At 37.5% G+C, this 15,217-nt stretch overlaps 1 protein-coding gene across 1 annotated transcript in view; it reads right to left on the bottom strand.

Annotated features, from left to right (window-relative positions):
• The window catches only part of BRWD1 (bromodomain and WD repeat domain containing 1), a 111,653-nt gene that overhangs the window by 35,105 nt on the left and 61,331 nt on the right, over positions 1–15,217 (bottom strand). Inside the window, exons 21-25 of the mRNA XM_028095609.2 lie at positions 11,676–11,807; positions 5,552–5,646; positions 3,660–3,849; positions 1,855–1,980; positions 1,658–1,765 (exon numbers count right to left, since the gene is read on the bottom strand). Coding sequence (XP_027951410.1) covers positions 1,658–1,765; positions 1,855–1,980; positions 3,660–3,849; positions 5,552–5,646; positions 11,676–11,807 — 651 coding nt within the window. The remainder of the gene's footprint in view (positions 1–1,657; positions 1,766–1,854; positions 1,981–3,659; positions 3,850–5,551; positions 5,647–11,675; positions 11,808–15,217) is intronic.

The following is a 15,217-nucleotide window of genomic DNA, read 5'->3' as shown; positions in this document are numbered from 1 at the left end:
CTAGAGATACACAACCCTGTTTTGTGTGTTTCTGTGTAAAGACACCTCATCTAATATATTGATTCATTAGCGCTGAACTCACAGCCCAAAGCAGTCTAACTCAGGTCTAAACAAGGTTTATCTAATGCACATACTTTCTCCATAAAGCACATCATCACTTTCCTGTGCTAACACTGTAGAATACTTTAAGCACTACACTTGGGGGCTATTTTCAACAGCAAGTCACCAACAAAAAGCATAAAACTGTAAACATCCTTTCCTGTTACATTCAACACACTGCGAAAAGGACCCTTATTTATGAGATGAGGGCTCAAATAAGAAGGCATCACCTTGCTCAATCTCAGCTGGAAACATGCTGGTCACGCAAATCTAATTTTTTGCCACTCTGTGCATGTTTGCAAATGACCAGAAAGCATCCTGAGCATTGATTCTGGGTTAGAAATAACATGCACCAAGTAGGCAAATCCACAAATATGGAATCTGTGAATAATGAGGGGATCAACTGTACTCAGAAGACTCAGCAGTGAGACAGACATACGTAAATCAGAACATAACTCAAGCCAAGTTCAAAGACAGCCACTAAGTTAAAGGGGAGTTAAGAACAGCTATCTCTGCTAACATAGCTGTTTTCACCTTCTAACAGTTACTCAAAGTATCAAAAACATATAAAAGTATAAAGAAAATAAAAATCAACTGTAGTGCTATTCCACATATAATCACTATTGACTTTTTGATGTATTTATTGTGGTTGAGATATATGTCTGTAAATTTTTATCATAACCACAAACATTTCACATCCCATTTTTCCTCTTAGTAATAAATTATAAAAATTTAATAGTCATTCATTCAACAAATATTTTAAAAGCCTCAATTACGCAGCAGGCTCTACATAGTAGTCAATTCTGTGAATGTACCATGATTTGATTCATTCAATACCATAGGATATTTGGATTTTTTCTAATGTTTTGTTTTTATAAACAATGATATGAAATTGCCTTGCTCATAAATTCACATGCATTTCCAGTTGTTTCCTACATTACTGGAAGTAAAATCACTAAATTAAAACATCTAAATATTCTTCAGTTTCAATTCCAATTGTCAAAATAGCCTCCAGAAAGCCTAGGCTGTTCAATGGACCCTGTCACCAATGTAACTGGTAACAAACCAAAACCTTTGCTACTTGCTGAAATGTGGTAGTTTCTTTCTTTAAATGTTATTAAAAAAAAAAAAATTTATAAAATCGCTTAAGTACAGGGGTACGCAAGTGTTTTCATCAATCTAGTCCCTTATGCATGGGGTCCAACCCTTTTTAATTTGTATTTCCTCTCTTGAAAAGCCGTACTTCTTTTGAATATGTATCTTAGATATACACATTTTAAGATTAATGATATATACTGCCAAGATGCCTTCCTGAAAGACTAACACACTTAGAATTTCATACACCAGTCAGCAATACACAAAGACTGCCCACTGACGAACACGTCTTGCTACTGGATCTTAAGGTTTACAAGGTGAGAGTAGAAATGTTTTTAAGTAGGAAATCAATGGAAAGACAGTAATGAAATATGCCTCCATTAGGTTTATTTTTAATGGATTTATAAATATTTAACTATACATGTGCTAATTGTTTAATGATTTAAAAATATCATCATCTTACCCTGAGATCCATTTTTCTCCATGGCTCCTTGTTAGGGTTCAGTTCATATATTTTATTTCTTCTGACAGCCTCAATATAAGCTTCATGACCCTGTCGAAAATATATTACCTACAAAAAGCATATATTTACATTAAAACCTAACAGTAAAATATTTTCTTATGGTCCATATTCAAGTTCTTAAATTTTATTACTCTCACCTCATCACCCATTTGAGGAACAAAAGGAGACTTTCGAAGTGTGGTATCAGTTATCCAAACTGGAGGATGAAATTCATATAAATGTTCCATATTTGCAAGCTCCACCGCAGTCATCCTTCGCAAGTTCTGCCAAGGGGAAGAGAACTAGTTCAATAGAAAGGGCATGCATACACTGTTTAATTGAAAAACAAAAGAAACTTCACCACTGAGAATGACTATTTATGGGAATGTCACCTAATGATTAGTTTTTTTGTTTTATTTTTTTAAATTTTATTTTATCATGTTATGTTAATCACCATACATTACATCATTAGCTTTTGATGTAGTGTTCCATGATTCATTGTTTACGTATAACACCCATTCAATACGTGCCCCCTTTAATACCCATCACCAGGCTAACCCATCCCCCACCGCCCTCCCCTCTAGAACCCTCAGTTTGTTTCTCAGAGTCCATCGTCTCTCCTGGTTCGTCTCCCCCTCTGATTCCCACCCTCCATTTTTCCCTTCCTACTATCTTTTTTTTTTTTAACATATAATTAGTTTTTAAATAGCATACGTATTTGGTTCCTTAACATACACAGGAACGTATCACTTGTGAAAGCATTGTAGATTTATCTAGGACTTTTCTAGCATCTCCTGAATTTCACATAGATTCTTCATAACACTTTACATCCTACAGAGAAGGGGCCTAATTTCCAACCTAAATCCTCTTCAGCACACAGACTCTCTACAGACACACCCTTCTGAATTTCACCATGAACTAATCATCACAGTCTCCTCTTGATTTGAGGTTTTAGAACTGGTGATTTTAAAACATGACCAAACTTTGATTCTCCTCCTTTCCTCTTCAAGAGGTGCAGCCACATCTCCACTGGAGGGTGGGCTGGAAGTGCTTCTAACAAAGAGAAGATAAAACAGAAGTAACAAGAGGCTTCGAAGACTAGGCTGTCACAGGCATTAGGGTTCACCCCCTGCTTACACCTCAGGATCACTTGCTCTAGGGAAAATCAGCCACCATGTCCTGCAGACGCCCAAGCAGCACTATGGAGGGGCCCATGTGGTTAGCAACTGAGTCCACCAGCCAACTGCCCAATGAATAAGCTTCAAAGAAGATCAGCCAGCTTCAGTCAAATCTTCAGACAGCTGCCAACTCCAGCCAATGTGATAATTGCAACCTTGTGAGCCAAAAATCACCTAGCTAATCAGCCCTCAAATTCCCAATTCATCAAAACATGAATATATGTTTGTTGTTTTAGGAAGCTAAATTTCAGGGTCATCTGTTACACAGCAACAGAGAAGAAGTACAAAGACGTGGCATCTTTCAATAATGGCCACCACCTGCACGACACAAGCACTGTGCACATAAGGAGTAGGGACAATTAGGTGTGTGTGAACATGCCAAATGAGAGAGAACATATCAGATGCATCTGGGAAACATGGCAATAGCAGATGAAATAAGAAGTGCCTTAAAATGCCCTGAAGCACATTTCTGGTGTTGAAATTAACAGGAGAAAATAAAAAGTTATGGTGGGATTGTGAGCAAAACAGGGCTCCCCCTTTAAGTGTCAAACTGGGGAAGGAGTCGGTGCCAAGGCCAATTTGCGGCAGATTCGACAGAGAAGACTTCATAATAAGAGAAGCTTTTCCAAATATAAATTCCATTTTACATTTGAGTCTTGATGACTTAATAGTGTCAAAAGAATATAAAAGCTCCAATTTCCCAAAGATTTTTAATTTCTAAGTATGGACAGAAACACCTCTATAAAAAGTGTAAATAGATGTTTTTAAAGATGTACCTCTCTTACCTCTTTTTTAGGTTTATTATCTTTCTTTCTCTTTCGTCTCCTTTTTGGAGGAGATAAATTCTCAGTAGACATTTCATCCTCTGAACTACTGCAAAAACGGGTAACTCGCCGACGTGATGACGTCCGTAGAGGCGGCTGCAGATTGATGCCTGCGTCAGCGGTCCAATCAGAGTATCGAGATGACGAGTCACTGGCAAAGGAAAACAGCGTAAGTTGCAGGGAACCAGAATCTAAGCCCTGAGAGCAAATCAGTCACCTAACATTAAGAGAAGAGATGAAGAGGGAAGGAAGGAAGGATCCTGGGAAGATTTAACTTGAACAATCTGCCCTCACCATCAGCGAACAGTGAAATGATCAGAGATCATGAGAAAGAGAGAAACCTTCACTGGAAATGAGGGAAAGGATGTAAGCCTAAGGAATTTTTTTTAAAGTATAATATAGAGGAGACCTCATGGAAGACAACATTTAGAGCCAACCAACAATTCCCCTTTCAGAAGATGGAGTGTAGTTATGAAAACAGAAGAGATCACACAGAGCCATTAAGAGTAGGCCTCCCCCCACCCAGCCCGAGTGACAGGTGGCTCAGGAATAGACTAGAAATTTTAAGCGGAATGAAAAACCATCTGTGAACAGACCGAGAAGCCCAAGGAAAACAAAGCCACAACAAATAGAAAGCTGTAAGTGGTCAGAACTTCTTGCCAAGAGGGGGACCCTTCCCGGACACGACAGAAGGTACATGAGAGGAACTGGTCCTAGCCCACCCCAGAGCAGCAGCAGAATCAAGCAAAAAACTAGATCCAGAAAACGAGCCCCCTGCCCATGACTAGCTTCAGCAAATACAGAAAAGGATGACAAAGGGCTCTACTGGGCCGTCACCGGCCAACCACATACCTCTCGGGCTCAATAAACACACTCACACTAACACGTGTCTAAGAGCTGTTTGTAATAAAAAGAGCTATTTAGAAAAATTTTAAGAGCACCTGCTTTGTATAATAAAACTCAAGAAAAGTTGAATTAAAAGACAATAATTATAGAGAGAGAAAGCAGAACAGTGGATGCCAGGGGACTGGGGGCATGAAGTGGAGAATCACTGTTTAATGAGTATACAGTTTCAGTTTTGCATCGAGCTCCGGAGACTGGGTGCAAGACAATATGAATGTACTTAACACTACTGAAACATACAGTTAACAATGGTTAAGAGAGTAAATTTTATTATGTCTATTTCATAATTAAAAATGAATTTATAGAAAAAAAAGGTGTTCTAAAAATCACTCCAGCTCCTAATCATAATGGAATAAAAGAAGTCAAGAAAGGATACAGGGAGTACAGTATGGTGGTTTAGACAAGCACAGGACCAATGGAAACAGAAGATACTTTGAGTCGTATTTGGAAGGGGCACCTTCCTAGATGTGGTGATGGATGTGTTCGTGAAAAGAGAAAGAGGTCCAGATTTCTGGCTTGAGCGTCTGCCAAAGGAGAAGTTGACATTTCTTTACCAAGAGGAGGAACAGATGTTAACATCCTGGTCCCATGAAATCTGGATACCAAAACTAAGCAAAAGGTCAACACATGCATTAACTAATAATAAAGAGAACGATGGTCTTACCACATATACTTTGGATACTACTCTTTATAAATGCAGCCCAAGACCAGACTGGTATTTTGAGTACACACACCCTACGTCCTGCTGGCTCAAATGTTTACAGTAAAAAATACCCAAAATATTTTCTATAGAACTAGCTGTTAATCCGGTTTTCTCCTGCTTTTAAATGTACTAAACAGTCAGTTGTCCCACAGACGTGAGCTCTCACATCTTGAATGCTACCCGCGTCCCACTGCATCCAAGCCTATGACTAATCTGTGGAAAAGATGGAACAAGGTAAAGAAGGTACCTTGAACTCTCGCTGTCACTCTCACTTCTTCGATCACTCCTCCACTCTTCTTCTTCAGAAGAACAAGAGCCTTCACTTTGATCACAGGAAGTCTCCTATTGGCCAGGGGGTGGGGGGTGGAGAGTAGGGGGGTGGGTAGATAAAATAAAAATCCTGATCTTGGAGATTAAATAACACAAGTCAAGAAAAACTGGACTTCGTCCTAATCACCTTAGGCCATCGGGCAAGAAACAGAATTAAGTGGACTTAAGAAAACACAAGGTAAATGTCTTTACTAGATCTTTTTCTTATCAAGGCACAAGGCACCAGAGTCTAAGACTTAACGCTACTACTGTTAGTACAGCCGGCCCTTCTCTGAGTGAAGTTCATAAAAAGCCAATGTAAATGTTCTCAGTGTACTGCTGGACTTAGCCCATTGTGACAGGTATGCAATGGGATCTCGTCGTTCTACTTTCATCCCCTGTAACTGATGGTGTGCATCCTTCTGTATGATCTATAGATACTCTCTGATGAGGTGTCAGACATTTTGCTGATTCTTAAATTGGATTTTTTGTTTTCTTATGAATGTGTTTTAAGAATTCATGGTATGTTTTAAATACAAGCCCTTTATCAGATAGGAGCTCTACAAATATTTTCTCCCAGTCAATAGGCTTGCCTTTCATTTTCTTAACATCTTTCCCAGAGCAGATTTTAATTTCAATGAAGTCTAGCTTGTCACGTTTTTCTTTAATGGATCGTGCTTTTGGTATTTGATCTATAAAGTCACTGCCCAAGGTCCACTACATTTTATTGTTTGCTATCTTCTGGAAATTTCAGTTTTGCATTTTATATTAACTTTATGATCCATTTTGAGTTAATTTTTGTGAGAAGTCTCTCTCTAGATTTTTTTTTTTTTACATGTGGATATCCAGTCGTTCCAACACCATTTGTTGAAAAAACTATGTTTTCTCCATTGAGTTGTCTTTGCTCCTTTGTCAAACACTACTTGACCATATACAAAAAAAAAATTTTTTTAAGTCAATAAAGGGGAGAGAATAGAACAAACAACTTTTTGAGTCCCACAGCACTAACAGTTGCAATCCACTTTAAGTTCTGGCCATGGATCCCAGGCAGGTACTTTTAAACTGAGACAGGACCTTTTCCTGTAACAGCATTTACGTTAGGAGTTTTGATAATGGATAATGAAAATGTCAATGAGATCCAAAACTCTAAAGACAAAATCTCAAGTTAACATCTACTTTTGGGGGCATCTGGGTGGCTCAGTCAGTTAAGCATCTGCCTTCGGCTCAGGTCATGATCTCAGGGTCCTGGGATTGAGTCTCGCATCAGGCTCTCTGCTTAACGGGAGAGTCTGCTTCTCCCTCTCAAGTCTCCCTCTGTGCTCTCAATCTCTCTAATAGATAAATAAAATCCTTTAAAAAAAATCTACTTTTGTTTACTTCATTTGAATAGGCAAAATGTAAAGTCAACATACTCTACAAACTGTTTCTCAAAATGTGAGCCCAACACTATTCCACGAGTACAGATTCTAGGCCTAGCACAACAGAACTACTAAACAGGAGTGTGCTTCTCATGCTCAAATGGACATTTTTTTAACTCACAGTAATAAAAACAAACTCTTCAAAGCTACTACCTAGAAACCATACACTCTATGAAATGTCACATATGTCTTACCCCAACTCTCCAAACACTTCTGTTAACAGAGGCAGAATTAAAATTAACAACACTAAGTTTCACAGACTTCTGATTTAACTTGCCTATCAAGGTAGCATGTATCTGCTTGAAACTCTGAGTTACTTTTCTTAAAAAAAAAAAAAGAAGAAGAAGAAGAAAACTCTAAAATTACACAAGCTTCAACCCCACAAAACTTGGATCCACCCTATGAGTACTGTACTGTCTCCCAGGTTCCTACCTGTATATTACTAGCTCTTCATCTATAGGGACACCCAAGGCTAAGAAAAGTAAAGTAACATGCCTGGGGTCACAGGACAGAAAGTGCAGGAACTGGAATCAAAAATCTGGCTAACTAGAAAGCCCTTAAACTTTTTCTACCATCAGTATTTTCCAAACCAAAATGGAATGCAACCAACATGCATATACACAATGCCACAAACTCTATCCTGCTGCCATACACACACACACACACACACACACACACACACACACACACACACACACACACACACACACACACACCCCATCTCCACCCAGCCACAAGAGCCACTTCCCCTCACCTCACTGCAACAACACAGGTGAATGAGTATCAATGGAAGTAAACCCAACTACACCAAAACACAAAATTATGATTTTTAAAAAAATTTTTTTAAGATTTTATTTGTCAGAGAGAGAGAGAGAGTACAAGCAGGGGGAGTGTCAGGCAGAGGGAGAAGCAGGCTCCCCACAGAGCAAGAAGTGGGACTCATCCTAGGACCCCGGGATCATGACCTCAACTGAAGGCAGATGCTTAACGACTGAGCCACCCAGGTGTCCCAAAATTATGATTTATTTTAAAAGGTCAAGTGGATTTAATATTCCAAATTATCTGTTTGCCTTAATTTAAAAAGTTCCCCATTACTTAAAAACACACCAAATTAACAGATTTAAAGACAAAAATTGTAAGATTCATACCAGTGACGATTTAAAAAGGAAAAAAATCTATAATCAATCCTGGTATTTCAAAAAGAACATAAGAAAATAAGCATTAGCTGATATTCCCTTAGCAAAATAAAATATATATGTATACTGTAGATACCTAAAATAAAGCATCTTGATGTGAAAGTGGTAGACATGTGTCTACCAACAGGAATACGGACCACTATCTCCACTACTATTCAGCACTGTGCTGGAAGAACTGAGCAACGCAATTAGATAAGAGACATCAATGAGAGGTACAAAAATTAGGGGTAAAACTATCTGTACGAAGGAGAAGATACCTGAAAAACCTCAGAGAATTCAATGATAAAATTAACACGACAATTCAGGAACACAGCAGGATGTGTAAAAAATTAAATCTACTGAAATCAGAAGCCTTTATCTACACCAAGTAATAACTACTTAGGGGCCATAATGGCAAAAAACACCCAGCACCTTACAAACTACAGATTAATCCCTAGTTATTAAGGACTTTTAAAAAAGGCAGGGGGGTGTGTTTGGGTGGCTCAGCTGGTTAAGCGTCCGACTCTTGATTTCGGCTCAGGTCATGATCTCAGGGTTGTGAGATCAAGCCCCACATCAGGCTCCACGATGGGCAAGGAGCCTGCTTAAGATTCACTCTCTCCCTCTGCCCCGTCCCCCTCCCCCCAAAAAAGATAAAAATTAAGGCGGAGTAGAGGGGAGAGGCCAAAAACATGACAGAGAAATGACCAAAAGACATAAATACATAGTGCATAAAGATTATTAAAAAAACACTCTAAATATATGAAGAGATGTTCAACAACTTCACACGTAGTATGAAAAAATCAAAATAAAACTATTCTGTGTAATAAACCAAAGACAAAAGGACAAATACTGCATGATTCCACTGACAGGAGTCCCTAGAATAGGCAAATTTATAGAGAGACAGAAAGAAGAAGAAAGGCTAGCAGGGATGGAGAAGGGAAATAGAGAGTCAGTGTTCAATGAGTACAGAGTGTCTGGGATGATGAGAGTGTTAGAAACATACAGTGGTGATGGCTGCACACACTGTAGATGTAGTTAATGCCAATGAACTGTATGCAGAAAAAGTTAAAATGATAAATTTTATGTTATATATATTTTACAACACTAAAAGAACAGCCAAAACATACAAATAAAACTATACTAAGACACCATCTCTCACCCATTAAATTGGCAAAAATTATCAAGTATAACACAATCTGTTGGCTAACAGGTAGGGAAACAGGCATTCCCAGGCACCACTAGTAGAAACGCCAGGTTGGAACCCTCCTTCAGCAGGAATTTTTTATCACTATCTCATACAACTCATAGGAATCTGTCTTTGGACCCAGCATCCCATTCCCAGGAACGTACTCCCAAATTACATCTCCAACAGGACAAAACTACATACAAAGACAAAAAGATTATTCACTGTGACACTATTTATGACAAAAGCACTGGAAATGTCCTAAATGCCCATAAGTAAGAGAGTGGTTAAATAAACTATTACAAGCTCACAATTACATGTGATGCAACTCTTAAAAAACCACGGGGAAGAAGAACTGATAAGGAGTGGGTTCAAGAATATTTTAAGTGAAAAAAGTCAAGGCCAAAAGAGCATCTATAGTATGCTCTATCTTGTGTACAAAAGGAGAAACAATAAAATACACACGTATGAAGGAAAACACAGTAAGCATAAACCAGAAACCAGTGAGGACAGGTGGGAATGTTTACCATAATTACCCAAAACTGTTAAGAAAGGGTTAAAACATGCTCAATTCACTATAAATAAGAAAATAATGTAAAAACAGTCTCATTACATAAAACAAAATCAGCTTAATAGGCTGGTGATAATAGCAGCTAGCATTATTGGATATTAGGCACTGTTTTAAATACTTCACAATCAAGTAAGTTCTCACATCTCTGAGGAACATATGTTACCACTGACTGCTTTTATAGATCTGGCCAGAGGCACAAAAAGGTTAAACAACTTGTCGTAGTGGAAGAATTTGGATTTAATCTCAAACCCTATGCTGAACTACTACTTTAATGCTTTGTAACAGAATTAAATGAATTGTTTGTCCATCCATATGAAACATTTCAAACCTCAAAACATTACCGATTAGAAAATAATAACATTCTATTATTAAATTTCAAAGACTCTTTACAAAAATACTGGCTTTGTGCGCCTGGGTGGCTCAGTTGGTTAAGCGACTGCCTTCGGCTCAGGTCATGATCCTGGAGTCCCTGGATCGAGTCCCACATTGGGCTCCCTGCTCAGAAGGGAGTCTCCTTCTCCCTCTGACCCTCTTCCCTCTCGTGCTCTCTCTCATTCTCTCTCTCTCAAATAAATAAATAAAATCTTAAAAAAAAAAAAAAATACTGGCTTCCCCCCAAAAATCAAAATGAAGACCCGTAATTCCATGTGATTATTCAAAGTCAAACAAAGGGGTTAGAGAAAGGTTTAGATATGACAGCAAAAGCACAAGCAACTAAGTTAAAAAAAAAAAAAAATCAACTGGATTTCATCAAACTTCATTAAACTTTTGTGCTTCAAAGGAAACAAACCATCAAAGAAGTGAAACACCAGCGCCCTGAATGGGAAAAAATACGTGCACGTCCTGTAACTGCAAAGGACTCACATCCAGAATAAAGAACTTTCAAAGCAATAAAAAAAGACAACCAAACTGAAAAATGGGCAACAGATTTGCACAGACCTTTCCCCAAGGACAGACAGGAAATAAGCACACGTTTCACATCATTAATCATTAGGGAAATGCAAATCAAAACCAGTGAACTACCCCTTCACACCCACTAGGATGGCTAAAATCAAAAGTACAGACAATGCCAAGTGCTGATAAGGATGGGGTGAAACTGGAATCCTCACACATTACTGATGGGAATATAAAATAGTACGGCTGCTTTGGAAAACCTTTTAGCAATTCCTCAAAAGATTAAATCATAAAGTTTCCACATAACCCAGCAAATGAACTCCTAGATAGATACCCAAATGAAATGATACCTTATGTTCAATCAAAAACCTGTTAGTAAGCTGCATTATTCCTTAGACCCAAAAACAACTATGGATACATGTTACACATGGATCAACCTTGGAAACATTAGGCTAAGGGAGAAAAGCCAGTCACAAAATCATATTGTATGATTCCATTTATATAAAATGCCCAGAACAGGCCAATCAACCCACAGAGACAGAAAGTGGTTACCAGGAGCTGAGTGAGGTGGGCTGGGAAGTAACTGCAAATGAGTCTAAGATTTCGTTTTAGAGGCAATGAAAATATTTTGAAGTTAAATAGTAGTGATGATGGCACAATTCTGTTAATATACTAGAGCTACTGGATTATACACTTGTATGATAAGTGTCTCAACAAAGCTGCTAAAAATTCAACCTAGTCTCTTGGCAGATTCAAAGGGAAGAATCAAGACAAGTTACTGAACATTATTTTATATAACTTAAAGTTACAAGACTCACATGTCTCATAGAGCTTGAAGATTCATTTCCAGAAGATAACTCAAGCCGGCCAAGATTTCTTCTACCATAATTTGGGTATTTGCGCCTGCATGTCCTCTGCCTAGACTGTGACAGCAAAACCACCGAGTCAGACTGAAACATAAACATGCAGACAAAAATCAACACCCAAATAAGTACAAGCGTCAGCAAGATGGGCATTCTTTCAAATTCCAAAAGGAATTTAAGGCAAAAATAAAAAATAGTAACAGTTCAAATAGACACACACATAAATTAAACTTGGCATTTTTACTTTTAAGGTACTTAGAAGACATGGTAAATGAGGCACATTAGTCAGCATTTTCCAAACTAAATTGTAAGTTAACTGTTTAGCCATTAATAATGTAACAACCAACCCAAAAGAGATACCCCTTAGAATATATATCTTAGAAGTGAAAGTATATATTCGTATATTATGATGCTGTCACCAACATTAAGGAACAGAGGTAGAGAGAAATATCTAAAATAATCCTCAAATATTAACCCCACTTATTTCCAAGTTTTAAATTTTTAGATTTGTTTTCAGTACTTTTCAGCTCCACTTGAATTTTTAAAATATATTTTATCAAAACAAAATAACTAATCTTTAAAAAGCATCCAAATATAATATACTGCATTGTTTTTAAACGATTTTTTATTTATTTGACAGAGAGAGACACACAGCAAGAGAGGGAACAAAGCAGGGGGAGTGGGAGAGGGAGAAGCAGGCCCCCCGCAGAGCAGGGAGCCCGATGCGGGGCTGGATCACAGGATCCCGGGACCATGACCTGAGCCAAAGGCAGACGCTCAACGACTGAGCCACCCAAGCACCCGGCTGCATTTTTTTTTTTAAAGGGTGGAGGGAGCCTGCTATTCCTCAAACACCCAAGTTGTATGTGAAATCACTCAATGAAAGCACATATTCCTTCAGCTGATATACAAATTAATTTTCACATCAGTGCCTTCTGTGTGATAATCACTGGTATCTATCTTATCATTTCAGTATGCCACTGGCTGCTTTTAAAATGAATTGCACTTTCCTTAATTTGTCAGTACTGATTTTTGTTAAAACAAAAACTCCTATTAATGAGTTTCATGACTGAAATTTGTGAACACAGGTGGACCAAGAAAATATCTCAAAATATATTTTTTTAAAAATAAGTGTGAGGGCATCTTCCTAATAAAACCTATAAAGAACTGTAGGCCCAAGATAGGAAAGAGTGCAAACAAAAGAAAAACCTAGAATTTCACTCTGGAAGAGGAAGTTGACAGGTTGAATGGGTAAGCAAAACACTGACAGATTAAACCAGTTAGGCTAACAAAAAAATTGCAATTCAGAGCCTCCTATGTGGGAGAACACTCTAGGCTTTGGCTATTCGATCAAAGGGCACTGCCTAGTCCTATCAGTAAACTACAGATGAACAGTAATCCAAAGGAACTATAGCCCCAACCTTGTTTGGATTAAGGCAATACAGGCTTGAAGTGGCCCTAGCAGCTTACCAGAAGCAAACGTAAAACTTCTCCAGGGGAAAAAATATCATCCTAGGCTTCCAATTATCTCTAACATTTAACATTCAGTCAAAACCACAGGTAACAAAGAAAATGTGATGGTTAAAAAATGAGAAAAAAAATCAAGCAATGGAAACAGACAGGGGAACAAGATATTAAAATAATGAAATTATCAGACACGGATTTTTAAGAAATTAAAATAACGAGAACTTTAGCAGAAAACTGGAAGCCCTAATAAAGGACTAAATAAAAATTCTGAACTGAGAAATACAGTAACTAAAACTAAGAACACAATGGGTTTAACACCAGATTACACACAGCTAAACAGAACTAACAAAGTGAAACAGAGGTCCAAAAAAAAATTCAGAAAAGCAGATAGCAGCCTAACAAAAGGGAATCAGCAGTAAAAGTCTAATATACACGTAACTGCAGTGTCAGGAGGAGGGAAACATACACTCTGCAACACGAGCCAAAGGAAAGCTAGCACAGCTGTATAAAGAATTTTGAGAATAAAACATTACTAGAAATAAGGGGTGAAAATACTGAGAAAAGGTTCAATTCAGTAGGGAAAAAGGAAATTCTAAATGTGTACATAACAAATAATATAGCTACAAACCATTAAAGAAAAACAAGTAGAAAGAGAGAAATCTACAAACATAATGAAATTTTCACACCTATTACAGGTAGAAGAGCAATCATTCTGAAATGGCACGGGGCATAAACTACCAAGTGGAATATACGCATATCCTATAATCCAAAAATTTCACTCCAAGGCATATACTTAAAAGAAACACCCACAGAGATACCAAGAGACATATCCAAAATGTTGAAAGGAAAATTACGACTAACAGTCAAACATGAAAACAACCCAAATGTCCTTCAAGAACACACTTAAGTAGCAGCATGTTCATCAAGGGAATACTATACAGCAATGAAAACAGATGGACTTCACCTACTCACCGCAACACAGATAAATCTCATCTAGCCAAATGACTAAGCCAGATACAAAAGATTGCATACTGCAGGATTCCACTTAGATTAGCGTTTCTTGACATTTTTACAACATCACTACCCTACAGGAAACTGAACTTTTTCCTAATTTGTTCCCCCACAAAATGTAATGCCACAGACCTATGTGGTCAGTGTTTATGTACTGTATATAACTGGGCTTTGTACATAAGATGGTTAAGTATAAAGCTTAGACTTTTTACTCAATACAGGATTAAGAATCATAATTTTTCAGTTAGAGATTAAAGCACTTCACATTTAACTTTATAACTATTCCTTGAATTTTAATATAACTTAATTGCATAGACTAGATCAAGTAATATATCCAAATTAGAAAACTATGAATACATAAGGAACAGCAACATAATCAAATTTTTTAAAAATCTTCCAAAACTTATTCTTCCAGCAAAAGTAAAACTGAAAAAATGTATTAGTTTCTTAAAAATTATTTTAGTGAATTTAACTTTCAAATTTTTTTCATGAGAAAACATCCTAACTCAGGCCAAAGATATTCATTCAGTCAACATGTTTTTTCTTTTCATACTTGACATAATGAGTTAAATCACTTTTAAGTTAAACACTATTTTTACTTCATTCTCAAAGCCCAGGTCATATACAAAATTATCAAGCATCAAGCTGAAACGACAAAGCATGTCATGGCAGCCAGGCATGCACAGGCCATCTGTCATGACATGCCTTCAAGACTGAGTGGTCAACTGAGAGCAAGTCCTGGAAACACAAGCACTTTCCAACAAAGTTCTATAGCACTGATCTTGCCAACATTGGGCATCTTCCATGAATCAATGTTAATGCTGCTCATGTGATGCTCATGAAAATCAAAAGAGAAACTAAATACTAAGGAATGAGATTTTCTTTGGGACAATGAGCTTTGGAGGGTCACAAATCATTGTACCATCTAAGATTTTTTTTTTTTTTTTTAAATGCATCATCTGGATAAACTTCAGAAATAGACAAAGCTAACCAGCAGTTTTAGACATCAAATGGTTGGC

This window comes from Eumetopias jubatus, unplaced genomic scaffold, assembly GCF_037043125.1.
Source record: "Eumetopias jubatus isolate StellerSeaLion01/CBP00866 unplaced genomic scaffold, mEumJub1_p1.0 scaffold_1, whole genome shotgun sequence".
In the NCBI taxonomy this organism is placed as follows: Eukaryota; Metazoa; Chordata; class Mammalia; order Carnivora; family Otariidae; genus Eumetopias; species Eumetopias jubatus.
The sequence above is the reverse complement of the archived record's forward strand: the minus strand, read 5'-3'. Positions and strand labels throughout refer to the sequence as shown.